The sequence below is a fragment of the Gouania willdenowi genome, chromosome 13 (genome assembly GCF_900634775.1).
Source record: "Gouania willdenowi chromosome 13, fGouWil2.1, whole genome shotgun sequence".
NCBI lineage: Eukaryota > Metazoa > Chordata > Actinopteri > Blenniiformes > Gobiesocidae > Gouania > Gouania willdenowi.
The window spans coordinates 40,315,898-40,330,515 of NC_041056.1; the positions used below are offsets into that span (position 1 = coordinate 40,315,898).

General features: G+C 36.3%; 2 protein-coding genes across 4 annotated transcripts in view; one reads left to right on the plus strand and one right to left on the minus strand.

The window, feature by feature from the left end:
- Positions 1–14,618, minus strand: part of LOC114474023 (zinc finger protein OZF-like) — a 122,123-nt gene that overhangs the window by 78,253 nt on the left and 29,252 nt on the right. The window lies entirely within an intron of this gene.
- LOC114474028 (zinc finger protein OZF-like) lies at positions 2,222–10,425 on the plus strand. The gene is made up of 2 exons (XM_028463894.1): positions 2,222–2,478; positions 8,294–10,425. The coding sequence occupies exons 1-2, from the start codon at positions 2,442–2,444 to the stop codon at positions 9,601–9,603; spliced, it is 1,347 nt and encodes a 448-aa protein (XP_028319695.1). The 5' UTR covers positions 2,222–2,441; the 3' UTR covers positions 9,604–10,425.

The window sequence follows — 14,618 nt, forward strand, 5'->3', positions numbered from 1 at the left end:
TGTTTTCTCCTTATGTAAATCGTCTTTGTGGATATGGTGAAGACCACTATGTAAGTGTTAGAAATGATTCTGATGATAATAATATAACAATGATTTTGCCTAGGCCGCCAAAGAGGCTAGGGCCAGCACTGCATCCACCAACATCACCACATCCCCTCCACATGTCTGCACCTTCACTTTTTCATCATTTTAATGCAATTGGTGTCAGACAAAATTGTTTTTTATTGCTCAAAAGTCATACAATCTCTGACAAAAACTTAAATTGCACCATTAAAAATAATAGTAAACAAAAATATTAAGGAAAACACTGAAGCCTGTTCTACAAATCATAGATTTTCTGCACAATTTAAGAGAGTGTGTTTTAACCTTGGGGTCGGGACCCCATGTGGGGTCGCCTGAAATGTCTTGTAATTGATATGAAATAAAATAAATTACTGATTGTGGATTTATTTTAGATTTTGATTTAGATTTAGACTTTTACAAATTAAAACAAAACACAATATTAAACAACCGTATATTCTATACTTTCACTTTGTCAATTATACATCTAGTTTTAAAAAAATTGTAAGAAAATGCTGTAAAAACATCTGTGATGGCACAACTTGTTACTGATACTGTCAACTCTGTATTTGTAATACAGTATAACAAACATGATCAAAAACTTGTTTGTTTGTTTATGTATTTTATTCAAGACGTACAGGGCCTGTACTAAGGTACTAGATATGTGAAGCCTAGATTGATCTCCGATAGCAGCTTCACCTAACCAAACATTCACCTTCAGAGAGTTCTTTTACTACGAAGCGGGATATCAACTCACTAAATTAAGCCAGTTGATATCAGCCTGGCCACGTGCACGCTCCTGTGACGGGGGGTGATTACAGCGTCAGACCAATCTTACTTACGTCACAATTGAGGAATAAATCTCTAAAAATATGAAAGATTAAAATCTATAATTCAGACCAAAAACAACACTGTTGCTGCAGAAAAAGCAGGAAGAAAAGAACACAGGCAGGAAGCTGCTGACACTGTTTAGGTGCTTTCACACTGAACCCGACTGAAGCCACTTGATTACATTAAAATCGATGTAAATGATGCAACCTCAAGTTATCTCCTCTAAAGCAAGGTGACGTGTAATTTGAGCGACGAGATCGCGCTCGCCTTCGTCGCTCAAAGTTGGAAAATCTGAACTTTTTAAGCGACTTCAAGCAACAAATCCCTCGTCCTTCACTGTCTGTAGAGCGGAGGCTGCAGCCCCTCCATGTTCCCTCCCGCTTCAGTGCTGCAGCGGGGTTCTGTACAACTTACTCAATTTATCGGGGCAAAATTAAAGTGCTTAACTTCTTCAAAACCACAGTAATGCTTATTATTCTGCTGCCTAATTTCAAACTTTTTAGTTATGGATTAAATGCAAACGATTTTGGCTTCAACACAAACTTATTTTAGGATTCACATTTTCAATCTCAAAAGAAGTTCGTGTTAAACGTGATATTTTAAACATTTGCTTTTTTTTTGGTCTCAGTTTATTAAGCCTAAGCAGCAGAGAACCACTGTAATGTGTGAGCGAATGATCGTTTTACACTCCGCGGCGGAAGGGGGCGGTAATGCACCAAAACGATAGATGTTAAACATCCAGAAAAGAAGAATGTTCATTCAGTTTGAAAATATTAAATAATCTTTACCCTTGTAATTTTTTTAATACATGTATCAGACATTTAACTTGAATGTAAATAAGTGTTCCTTTAATGATTATGATTATAACTTTATTTACTTTAAACTTGTACAATGTTGTATTATCTATTATATATCCAAACATTGTTTCCTACATTTAAAAAATATTAAAAATAAAGATATAATAGATTAGAATATAATAATAATAATAATAATAATAATAATAATAATAATAATAATAATAATAATAATAATGTCAAGTTGATCAGATCCAAATCTGTCAGTATTTCCCAAACTATTGAGATTTTGTTTCCTGACTGAATTGTTTATCTGAGTTTATTTTTATTTATTTTTTGCCATTATTTTTCAAAACAATTTAAATCAATTTTTGTATATTTGTTGACGCTGTTGTCACATTATTTTGTGGCCTTGGATGGTTTCTTATAATATTATTAACAAAATAAGAAATTAAAAAGTTGCTCCGATGTCAAAGCTGCTGATCGTCCGCTAAGTGGCAGTAAAGTGCGCTTTGTGTTACTGTCAACCACCATTAAAAACCACCGAAGAAGAAGAAATGAACGGTTCTCCGTGTGTTTGTAATGATCAGTTTAAAGAGTTCAGATAAACCGAGCACACATCTGTGCTGTACAATAGAGTGTTTAATGAACCATTCTTCATTGGAGGGAAAAGACGTAAACGAAGGTCGTTCACAAGCTAACACGGTCACCAGATTGACCGCGACACCTTCGAGTCTTTAGCTTAGCTTTAGCAACATGATGACAGACTCTTCAGCTGAACAACACTCTGCAGGTTTGGACTTTTCACTTTTATCATCAGATAAGATCAGATAATACTCTGTTAGTCCCACAATGAGACATCTGATCGGCTGATACTAAAACCCGGAGACAGAGTAAATGCATTAGACCGGTTGTTAGAGCTACTATATTTACCAGGGACAACATATTTATTTCTCATTATTGTTTTGTACGGAGCCCCCCTGTTTTTTTTTTAATTTATTGCAATGCTTATCATTATCGTGATAAATACCAGAAATTAAAGGGATAATTGTTTTAGTCCACTGTATATCACTCATTCCTAGTTGCAGCTCAGGTAGATGTGAAACAAAATAAAACAAACTCAAACCCTGGAGCAGTCATGTGACAAATCAATCAACAGTTCTAGTTTAAAAGTAATATTATCATTCTGGATACAGTGGAATCAGAAAAAATAAAAAGTTATATTTTGAATCTGTTATATTGTCGGCAAGATATTATATGCATAAATGTAATTGGAGTCTAAAGCCATAAAAGTTGCACCACTTTAAAAAGAAAATACACTAATATAAGACCTCTTTACATGGAGTATAAGACAAAAGAAGTGGAAACTTTAAACATTTTTGAATTCTTAAATCTGTCGATTAAAGTAAAAGACCCGAGAGATTTTTTTTTTTTATTGTATATATGTAAATTGAATGACTGTAAATAATTTACATGTTGTATTTAAACAGGTAAATGTGTGAATTGTTCATATTGTAATAGTTGTATGGAGTGCACGTGTCAATTTAAAAAAAAAAAAAAAAAAAAGCAACAACTTTCCCGGCCGTCACTGGCCACGTTTACATGTGAGCTTTAATTCCTCTTTAAACTGACCATGTAAATACATAATTCCTAATACTAATTTAATTCTGAATTAAACTTAAATCCAAATTAAGTGGCTGGTTTATTCCGATTTTAATTTCAAGTTAGATAATTCATCTTTCTTGTAAACACTTCACTTGCTTAATACAGCTTTAAGTTAATTTGGGTCATTCTGCGCTTGCGCGACTTGCGGCGATGACACGCTGGCGATGACATAATCTAAAATGGCAGCGGCCCGGACTCCAGCCGACATTATTTAATAAGAGCCTTAAAAGACATGGATATAATGAAAAGAGTGGATGGACGGAGGCATAAACATGCAGACATTCACACAGACACACTCAGACTTATTAAACACACACGGACCTCGGACCTGTTAAACGGAACAGACTTCACCGGATGGCTGGCACTAGGACCCGGAGGCGGAGTAAATGCATTCCGTACTGCATGTACATGCTGTAATATCACCAAGTTTGTCATTTTACCAGTTAAAGCTACTATCTTTACCAGGGAGCAATTCATTATTCCTGGTGTTTGTTTTCCGGAATTTTACTGGGCTTTTTACCTGTGATTAGCTCTTATCTCCCTTCCGCAACGCGGTCCAAACTGAAACCATAGCCAGACACAAACACAGACTGCAGTCGCTACAGTCGAATTCTGAACGCACCTGAAACAAACCCTTCGTAAACAGACAGAGCAATCCGCGGAAACAAACTAGTGCGGGCATCTAGGAATTAAAAAAAACAAATCAAAATTCAAACATCTTTGTAACAATTCCGGAACAGGACGTTAGGAACCGGTTCTCGGTGCCCAACCCTTGTTGAGTTTCACTCAGGGACAGAGCGGGAGAGAGACGGGGCGGGGTTAAGATAGACGGTGGAAAAAGGCATACTGGCGGATCTACAGAAGAAACTTTTAATGTTACATGAATTATATTGATATTACGATATAGTCCATTACTATCTCTTAAATAAATATATCGATATTTATTAAAAACTTGATATATTGCCCAGCCTTAGGGTTCACCACAGATCAGCCGTCCTTACCAGTCTACAAACATTAACCCCCATCCCAACAAACAACCACAGCATGGAAGGTCCAGTTGACAGAATGTTATACAGTGGGGCAGCCACCAATTGTGCAAGTACTCCCACTTAAAAAGATGAGAGGCCTGTAATTTTCATGATAAATAAACCTCAACTATGAGAGACAAAATGAGGGGAAAAAAATCCAGAAAATTACATTGTAGGATTTTTAATGAATTAATTGGCAAATCAGTCGGTAAGATAAGTATTTGGTCACTTACAAACACGCAAGATTTCTGGCTTTCACAGACCTGGAACTTTTTCACCTGTATTAAAGGAACCTGTTTGAACTCATTATCAGTATAAAAGACACCTGTCCACAACCTCAAACAGTCACACTCCAAACTCCACTATAGCCAAGACCAATGAGCTGTCAAAGGACACCAGAAACTAAATAGTAGACCTGCACCAGGCTGGGAAAACTGAATCTGCAATATGTAAGCAGCTTGGTGTGAAGAAATCAAATGTGGGAGCAATTATTAGAAAATGGAAGACATACAAGACCACTGATAATCTCCCTCCATCTGGGGCTCTCACCCCGTGGGGTCAAAATGATCACAAGAACGGTGAGCAAAAATCCCAGAACCACACGGGGGGACCTAGTGAATGACCTGCAGAGAGCTGGAACCAAAGTCACAAAGGCTACCATCAGTAACACACTACGCCACCAGGGACTCAAATCCTGCAGTGCCAGACGTGTCCCCCTGTTTAAGCCACTACATGTCTGGGCCTGTCTGAAGTTTGCTAGAGAGCATATGGATGATCTAGAAGAGGTTTCGGTGAAGGTCATATGGTCAGATTAAACCCAAATAGCACTTTTTGGTAAAAACTCAACTCGTCGTGTTTGGAGGAGAAAGAACACCATACCTAGTGTAAAGCATGGGGGTGGTAAGATCATGCTTTGGGGCTGTTTCTCTGCAAAGGGACCAGGACGACTGATCCGTGTAAAGGAAAGAATGAATGGGGCCATGTGTCGTGAGATTTTGAGTGAAACCTTCCATCAGCAAGGGCATTGAAGATGAAACATAACTGGGTCTTTTAGCATGACAATGATCACAAATACACCACCCAGGCAACGAAGGAGTGGCTTCGTAAGAAGCATTTCAAGGTCCTGGAGTAGCCTAGCCAGTCTCCAGATCTCAACCCCATAGAAAATCTTTGGAGGGAGTTGAAAGTCTGTGTTGCCCAGCGACAGCCCCAAAACATCACTGCTCTAGTGGAGATCTGCATGGAGGAATGGACCAAAATACCAGCAACAGTGTGTGAAGACTTACAGAAAACATTTGACCTCTGTCATTGCCAACAAAGGGTACATTATGGAGTATTGAGATGAACTTTTGTTATTGACCAAATACTTATTTTCCACCATAATTTGCAAATAAATACATTAAAAATCCTACAATGTGATTTTCTGGATTTTTTTTTTTCTCATTTTGTCTCTCATAGTTGAGGTTTACCTATAAATTACAGGCCTGACATCTTTTTAAGTGGGAGAACTTGTACAATTGGTGGCTGACTAAGTACTTTTTTGCCCCACTGTATATGTCACTCACATGTACAACCCAAAACAATGTTTGACCTACATAAAGATATTATGTTAAAAAAAATAAGAAAAACACAAATTTTCTTAATGCTCTTGTGTCTTATTTTGCCTACTGGAAGCACGTCATACATACATACTGTATATCTGTGTTGTGTCAAATGTGGGCGATCAATCAATTTAACAATGTTGGCTCCAAATTAACTGAAGCATGGCAGATGAGAAAGTGTTTAATTTATAGAAACGACAGGCTGAGTAGGGCCCTATGAAATACAGTAAGACCAATGAAAATGGTTAAACGCGGAAATGGACAGAATCGGCTTGAAACTAGGGGTGGGAACCTCTGGTTACCTCACGATACGATATGTGATGCAAGCTCATGATCATGATTATCTCATGATATGACGATACTGCTATTATCGATATATTGGTCAGAAATCAATCTACAATAATCTGACAATAGCGCAAGCATATCGATAATCGATTGTGCAAAGAAAATATCGCCATATATCGGCGTATCGAGATATCGCCACACTCTTTCCTCACTAGTTAAAAATATTTCTTTAAAAAAATGATAAATATAAAACATGGAATTTGGGGGGGAAAAAACGGAATTTTGAAAAAAAATAAAATAGATTTCATAGGGCCCTAGCTGAGAGGAAACGCTGATCCAAGAGGGTACTTCTCCCACTGGAAGCTACAGCATTCATCCTCAAACATAAATGTTTGAAGGGGTACGAACTGAAAAGTTTGGGAACCACTGCACTAGAACAATGGTTTCCAGGAATTTAGTGAACAAAGCTGACTGTTTTTGAACTGTAAATAATATGTCTGCAAAGACTATTTAAACTATAAATGAATAATTGCGTGTCTGGACACAAAATTTCCCCACAGTATATGTGTATTAAACACTAGTTATCATCCTGTAGTTGTTCACCATTAGCATCATTAGCTCACATACACACTGTGTAGCTCTGTATGTAGCACAGATTCTAGCATGTTAAGCAGTAAATTAAACTTCTGCGATGAATACAGAGAACATTTTCACATTTTATAGTCTAGTTCAGTTGAAAAACGAGTGTAGCACTGAAACCATTCCAATGACTAAGCATGTTATTCTACTGTAACACAACACAGAAACAAGCACAAAAATTGCTTAATGCACTGTGTGTTGAATAAAAATCAATGCATATTATAATTATTCACTGGTATTTGTGAAGTTACCCGTAGTATTGTAGTTGGTTGCTAATGAATTCAACCAGGATTCCAAGCTCCGAGTATGTTTTATGACGACTGTGTCCTCTGGAACTACAGTATCCTCTTTACCTGTCTGTCACTAATGTTAATGTTGTCCCGACTAGCAAGGAAATCCTTATTATCTTTATATTTCAAAGTAAAAATCAATAAACAGATGAATATCCAGCACTGTGGATATCTCGTACCACGCGTTATCTTGTAGCCACACATTAACTGTGGCCACTAGTGGTGTAACAATACGTCGATACATTGATTCATTATTTAACAATCCAATTACATAGATGCACAACGAAAACGTCGATAAACATCGTCATCTTTAAGATACACTTGAATTTTGAAATTCACATAGCACGTCTGTACCATCATTTCCTGCACAGGGATAGTGACGTAACGTAGCAAATGTCAGTGACAACAAAGCCTTGCAACCCCTACGGTACTATGCGGCCACCAACCAGCAATGCCCCGCTGCCGCTTCCTGAATCAGAATCAGAATTCCTTTATTGATCCCAGGGGGAAATTGCTTTTGTTTCAGCCCCAGAACACATCACAAAGAAAGAATAAAAACATTAACAAAGACAAAGAATAAACAATGAATAAGTGTATAATTAAGTAAAGACTGTTAAAAATAGGGGTCAGAAACACACACATTACAGTAGTAGAAAAAAGTAGGATAGATAATAATAATACTAGTAGTAATAGTAATGTGGAGCCAACCGCTTTAAAACACCAACGAAAACGACACGGAAGTAACCCCAGAGCGACACGGAAGTTGCGTTGTTTACATTGTTGCTCGGCCAAGCGAGTAGTCGAGGAAAAAAAGCCAGGTGAGGAAAGAGTTAAAAATGAATTATATATCAGGAAATTAAATAATAATGACAGCGCAGCGCTATAGTAGTGATGCTGATTTTAAGACGACCAGTACAGTGCCCGTCGGAAGTATGCATTCATGTGGGAGCATAAGGGCAATATTTGCTGGTGCAAAATGTGTGTGCAATTCTCCTGGTTTAATTATATGGGACATGTGCATGATAAATGTGTTTGTTTTTTTACTCACTTTTATATTTTTTGAGTGTAGAGACATCTCTGATGGTCCTGGTTGTGTTCAGTATTGCCTGCAGATGTTCCTGATGGTGTTTCCTGTAAACATGGACTGAAGATCCAGGATCATCTCCACATAAAGAAGGAAGAGGAAGAACTGTGGGAAAGTCTGGAGGAAAAGCAGGAGACAGATATCACGGCTGTTACTGTGAAGACTGAAGATGAAGAGGAGGAAGCTCAGTGTTCTCTGCTTCACTGGAGACAAAGTGAGGAGAACATCAAAGAAGAACCTGCAACCTGCAGCTCAGCTAAACTCATGAAAGTAGAACCAAATGGAGACATCAGTGAAGGCCCAGAAGCAGCAAACACTTGTACACAACCAGACAGTGATGGAGAGGAAACAGACTGCTCTGACACTGAAGACAGTGAGGATTGGAGGGAACCTTTGTCCCAGTCTGAAGCTCAGAGTGAACACATGGACATGAGCTGTGAGAGCTTTCAAACATCTGAGGTTAGGACTGAGAACAACACCAAAGGAACATCACACAACAGAGAGAAACCCTTTGGTTGTGACGTGTGTGGGAAAAGGTTTTGCAACAGAGCATATCTGAAGATCCACATGAGAATTCACACAGGAGAGAAACCTTTTAGTTGTGATGTTTGTGGGAAAAGATTTAGCAACAGAGCTGGTCTGAGAATCCACACAATAATTCACACAGGAGAGAAACCCTTCGGTTGTGATGTTTGTGGAAAGAGTTTTAGCCGCAATCAGTTTTTAAAAAGACACATGATCGTCCACACAGGAGAGAAACTCTTTTGTTGTGATGTTTGTGGTAAAGAATTCAGGTCCAAAAGTGATATGAGGCGACACATCAGAATTCACACAGGAGAGAAACCCTTTGGTTGTGATGTTTGTGGTAAAGAATTCAGGTCCAAAAGTGATATGAGGCGACACATCAGAATTCACACAGGAGAGAAACCCTTTGGTTGTGACGTTTGTGGGAAAAAATTTAGCAATAGAGCTGATTTGAGAATCCACACAGGAGGGAAGCCTTTCAGTTGTGATGTTTGTGGAAAGAGTTTTGGCCGCAACCAGTCTTTAAATAGACACATGATCGTCCACACAGGAGAGAAACCCTTAAGTTGTGACGTTTGTCAGAAGAGATTTATTACCAAGCTTGAGGTGATTGATCACATGAGAATACACATGGGAGAGAAACCCTTTGGTTGTGATGTGTGTGGGAAAAAATTTGGCAAAAGAGCATATCTTAAGATCCACCTGAAAATTCACACAGGAGAGAAACCTTTTAGTTGTAATGTTTGTGGAAAGAGCTTTGGCCGCAACGAGACATTAAAAAGACACATGATCATCCACTGAACAATTTAGGGATAAGACTCATCTGAAGTCTCACATGTTTATTTACTCAAGAGAGAGACCCTATGATTGTAATGTATATAATGTAATGTAAAATATTTATTACAAAGCTTGAAGTGGTTAATCACATGAGAATTCACGCGGGAGAGAAACCCTTTGGTGGTGACGTATGGGTTAAAGGGTTTTGTCGCAAGAACTGAAATGACGCATCAGAATCCACACAAGGGGAATCCTCTTGATTGTGATGTCTGTGGGAAACAATTTGCTTCTAACGCTATTAACACATGATTAACACATGATAATTCACACAGGAGAGAAACTCCATGTTTGTGATGTTTGTGGTCAAAGGTTTTATCGCAGGTTTGATCTGAAGCGACACATGAGAACTCATACTGGAGGTTAATGTTTTGGTTGTGATGTTTGTGGTCAAAGTGTAACATAGAAGCCAAATCTTTAATCTCTGTATTGGCTCCCTGTGTGTTTGAGGATAGATTTTAAGGTTCTCTTACTGTATTTTAAGTGTGTTAATAATCACGTCATCATTTTGAAAGATACCATTTTGTAATGCATTAAAACACATAAAAGATCGACTAATGGAAAAAAATACTTCTGTTCTACATTTTCTCACCATCTATGTTTTAATGTGGTCTTATAACAGGAAATTAAACAAAATATCATGGTAACTGTTTAATTATAATAATACATTTAATATGCGTGTCCGCTGTTTGATGTGCATGTGCTTATTTCCCCCATTTTCACTGCTTTTGATTTGTCCATTATTTTTATTGCAATACGAGTTAAAAAAAAAAAAAAAATTGATTTTTGTGCCCCAAGCAAAACTGTGGCATGTTGAAAATGGAATATTTGGTTTGTTTTTTTTCCCCTTTTTGTATCTTGAATAATGCTTATTGAATGCTGTTTCCTGTGTTCCTACTGCTTTTTCTGCTCGTTTCTCTTTTCTAAAGAATATTGGTGATTGAAAGTCTTCTTCTGTTTTAGAAATGTTTAAAAAAAAAAAGTGTCGGAGCGCTAAAAAATGCAGCTTCTTTCTCCCTGGAAGTTGGTCAGATAATCGGTTAGAAACACACTTTTTAATACATTATATATGAATCTCATTCACTCAAACGATTGACTTTAATGATAGATTTGAAGGTGGATCTGATTGTAAGCTGTTTCACAGTAGGTTCTCTTTTTAGCTCAGTGCCTAGGCCTATGTGTGAGAAACAATGTCTTACACAATAAAAAACACACAGAACAAACCAAAAGACCAGAAAACACTTCATCATGTGAGGAAGTGATGAAGCCGTGTGGCTAAAGAACGTCTGAAGCAGCTGTTCTACCTCAAAACACCTCAGATTTTTATATCTTACAAGATAAAATTTCAGTTGAGTTTTTTTTTCATTTGGCACGTTTCAAAAAGTGTTTTATGGTCGTTTTTCTTTCATTAAAGTGGTTGATTATATGCAACCGTTCTTTCCACTTGTCATTAATATACTTACAAAATGATTTTTTTTATTAACACTAATGGATGAAAGAAATTGATATTTAACTAATGTAATTATAATAATGGTAAATGTTTTTCTTCTGCACATTTTATACACAAGGCAATGCAATGTGCTTTACATGATTGAAGTGCAACAGAAAACAAAAAACTTCGAAAATCAACAATAAAAACATTAAATTATCAGTAAAATGATAAAAAAAAAAAAAAAAAAAACCTCCCCCCTAGTCATAAGCAGTAGTTTTGTACATTTTTTACATCATTTTGTGTATTTCTCTTGTCTTTTTGAGTGTGTTGTCGGTTTGTCTTTACTTGTCATTTGGCGTATTTTCCTTGTCATTTTGTATGTTTCTCTCTCTCAGTAGAATTTTTGTTTCATTTTGAGTGTGTTAAGATGTAATTTCAGTTGCTGTTTTGATTGTTTCACATTGGAAAGTTTTTTAAGCTCTTTATATTCACAAAACTCCAATTATTATAGATTTTAAAAAACATCAATGTTTAAAAGATTTTTGTTAGCATAATGTACAAAAACATGTTTAATGAAAAACCTACTTTACTAGGACTAAAAATCTCATTATAAAAGGGATTTTTTTTGTCATATTTACTAAAGCTGTCACTATGTAAGGACAGCTTTACATCAAACTAGTAATTTGTTTGAAAAAACCATACTCATTGAGCCCCACCCCCTGCTGTTCCTGCTGCCTTTGGCAGATTGCCAGAATGCACCGTGACCGAGCGAAAAGAGCCAATCAGAGCCAGGATTGTGTTTGATGGACTGTCTGATAGCTGTTACTCACAGGCCCCGCCCCTTTCCCGGAGCTAGAGCACCGTCTTTTTTACAGTGTATGGTCTGGAGGAGTAGAAGATGGAATTGGTGACTTTTCTGCTTGAAAGGTAATTACTGCTGCTCGATTTACGTTATGTTTGATTTGTAAATGTTACACTAGAACTCTGAGGTGCATGTGTTGTTCATGTGTGCGCAGCAGCCTCCGTTTGGGCTGCTGTAAGTGATGCTGAGTTGTGGCTGCTGCTGCTGAGGTGTGTGCACATAGAGAGAGAGAAGCGCTGCAGTAATATGCTTTTAACAGAGCATGTTATATTACTGTGATGTTGGTGTCTGGCTAACGTTTGCTTGTTAGCTCCTCTGAGGGAGGGACTTTGGAAAGTTTGGAGGCAGGGCAAGAGAGCGGTGGGGAGGGAGGGATCTGAGAGTTGCAGATTGCACCTTTCGGTTGTGCATTCAAGTAGTTTATTTGTCAAAGGCTTAAAATCTGTCAGGTGTAATTCCACTAATAGTCACCTTTAGGTCATTTTTATCCATACAATTATTCATCCCAGGAAGCCTGTCCAGAGAAATGCATTCTCACAGTATTGTTAGCAAAGTTAGGACAAAATTAGATCAAACTCATTTGTCGTTGGTCATATATATATATAAATAGCTACTATTTTGTATATTTTTCTCATTTTATGTGTTTGTTTTGTTTTTTGAATCGATTTTGTGAGTTTTTCATGTCATTTTGTGGATTTTAAAGTCATTATGCATATCTTTATTTCATATGTGCTGTGTGTTTTGGGAGTAGTCATTCTTGTGCATCTTTGTTGTTAAGCTGTATATTTTTCTATTATTTCATATGTTTTAGTTGTCATTGTGTATATATTTTCTTTAATTGTTAACATTTTAGTTTTAGTTTTTTCTAGAGTTTTATGTATTTTTGTTGTCATTTTGTTAATTTTTCAATTATTTTATGTAGTTTTGTTTTCAATTTTGGATACTTTTCTATCAATTTCTGTATTAATCCTGGGTGTCTGTAATGTTCTGGATCAACTTGTACATTAACAAATGTCACATTATTACATTACAAGGAAATTATCTAAGAATGATCCAGAATATTGATTCTTTCCATTAGCAAAATAACCCCATTTCCTTCTAACCTGTTCAAATATGTCAAACCACAGTAATTTAGAGAAAATCACGTTATTAAAGGAAGTTCCACGGGAATGTTAAATTACATTTTTTTCATAATTGTGAAAGATAAAGATTGATTGTCTTGTAGCAGAAATTGCTGGATGTTTTTGAAATGATCTTAAAAGCTTTGCATCCTCAGTGAAAGGATCATTTATTTTGCACTTGTGGATGTTTATTGTGAACTTATTTGTTTTGTTGTTAATATTTAGATTTAGATTTAATATTTCATATGTGGATTTAACATTGACATTTTTTTTTACAAGAAATGTAAAATATTTAAATTTAAAATTTAGATTTAACATTTATTTTCAGATTTAACATTTATTTTCAGATTTAACATTTATATTGAAATGTATTTATTTATTTATTCAGTTTATTTCCGACATGGTTACATTCACTTTTTTTTTTTTTTTTCTTTTTTGTACATGCCGAAAAAGGAGACGAGAGAAGCAGTTTGCTTATCCGGGACCCGTCCCCTGTTTTACCATCGCAAATTTACATGGGTTTACATGTCTCTCTGGTCAAACATTCTTCAGTTGTTGAACAGTCCTTTTTTGTGTATTCTCATCTGTGTTGTCCTCCTCCTCTCTATCGTTGTTTGTGTTCGCCTTGTTCCCTGCCAGACGTTGTTAGCATTCCTCCAGTTCAAGAACAGTTCCTCTTTCGAAGGTGTTTGGAAGGTTTTTTTCCCTTTTCATCCATAATGTCACCACTCGGGAATGTCTCTTTTGGACACACAAGTTTTCAGCTTGTTTTGTCTCTACATCAAGGCTAATTCAGCTGTTGTCAGCTCTATTGGCAGTGTTGTATTCTCCACTGTCAGATCCAACTTGTATAAACACATTATTATATCCTAGTTCACAAGCTGTTAGATTTAACTTGTATAAACACATTATTATATCTTAGTTCATAAGCAAGGTAGTAATTTCATTGTACAAGAAAACGTGTTTCTAACTGCACATATGACAATAAACACTTTGAATTTAAATTTAATGTAATCCTTAATCACCCCACCACCTAGCAATTGAAATGAATAAATGACAGACCTTTTTTACTCTTGGTTTCCACATTGAATTCAGTCTCCGTAAAATAATCACAGTCTGAGTTTTGTTTCCAGTGTTTATATAGATCTGGGTCCATATCCAAATGTAGCATTTACATTTAGATTTAATGCTGACATATTTTACGAGAAAAGTAAATATCACAAATTTCACAATTATTTCTGGAAATCTGGTCAAAGGCAACATAAATAAAATTCACATATCCTATGTTTTTTTTTTAAATGTGGTTTGTTACTAAACTTGCTGCTTATTTTAACATGTGCAACTCTACAATCTTTACTTTTTTGTCTGTCTGTCTTTTTTTTTTTAAATTATTTCCATCTACAAATATTTTCCTCCTCTTCTCTCTGGAGATACATGTTCTTTGTTGATTTTTGTAAGATGGAAAGATGTGAAATACATTTGATATTTCTACTTTTGAAGTACGGTGTTGAACTGCTGAAGTCAGCATCTAATTTGAAAATCCAAATAAGAAAACTGAGAGAGAGAC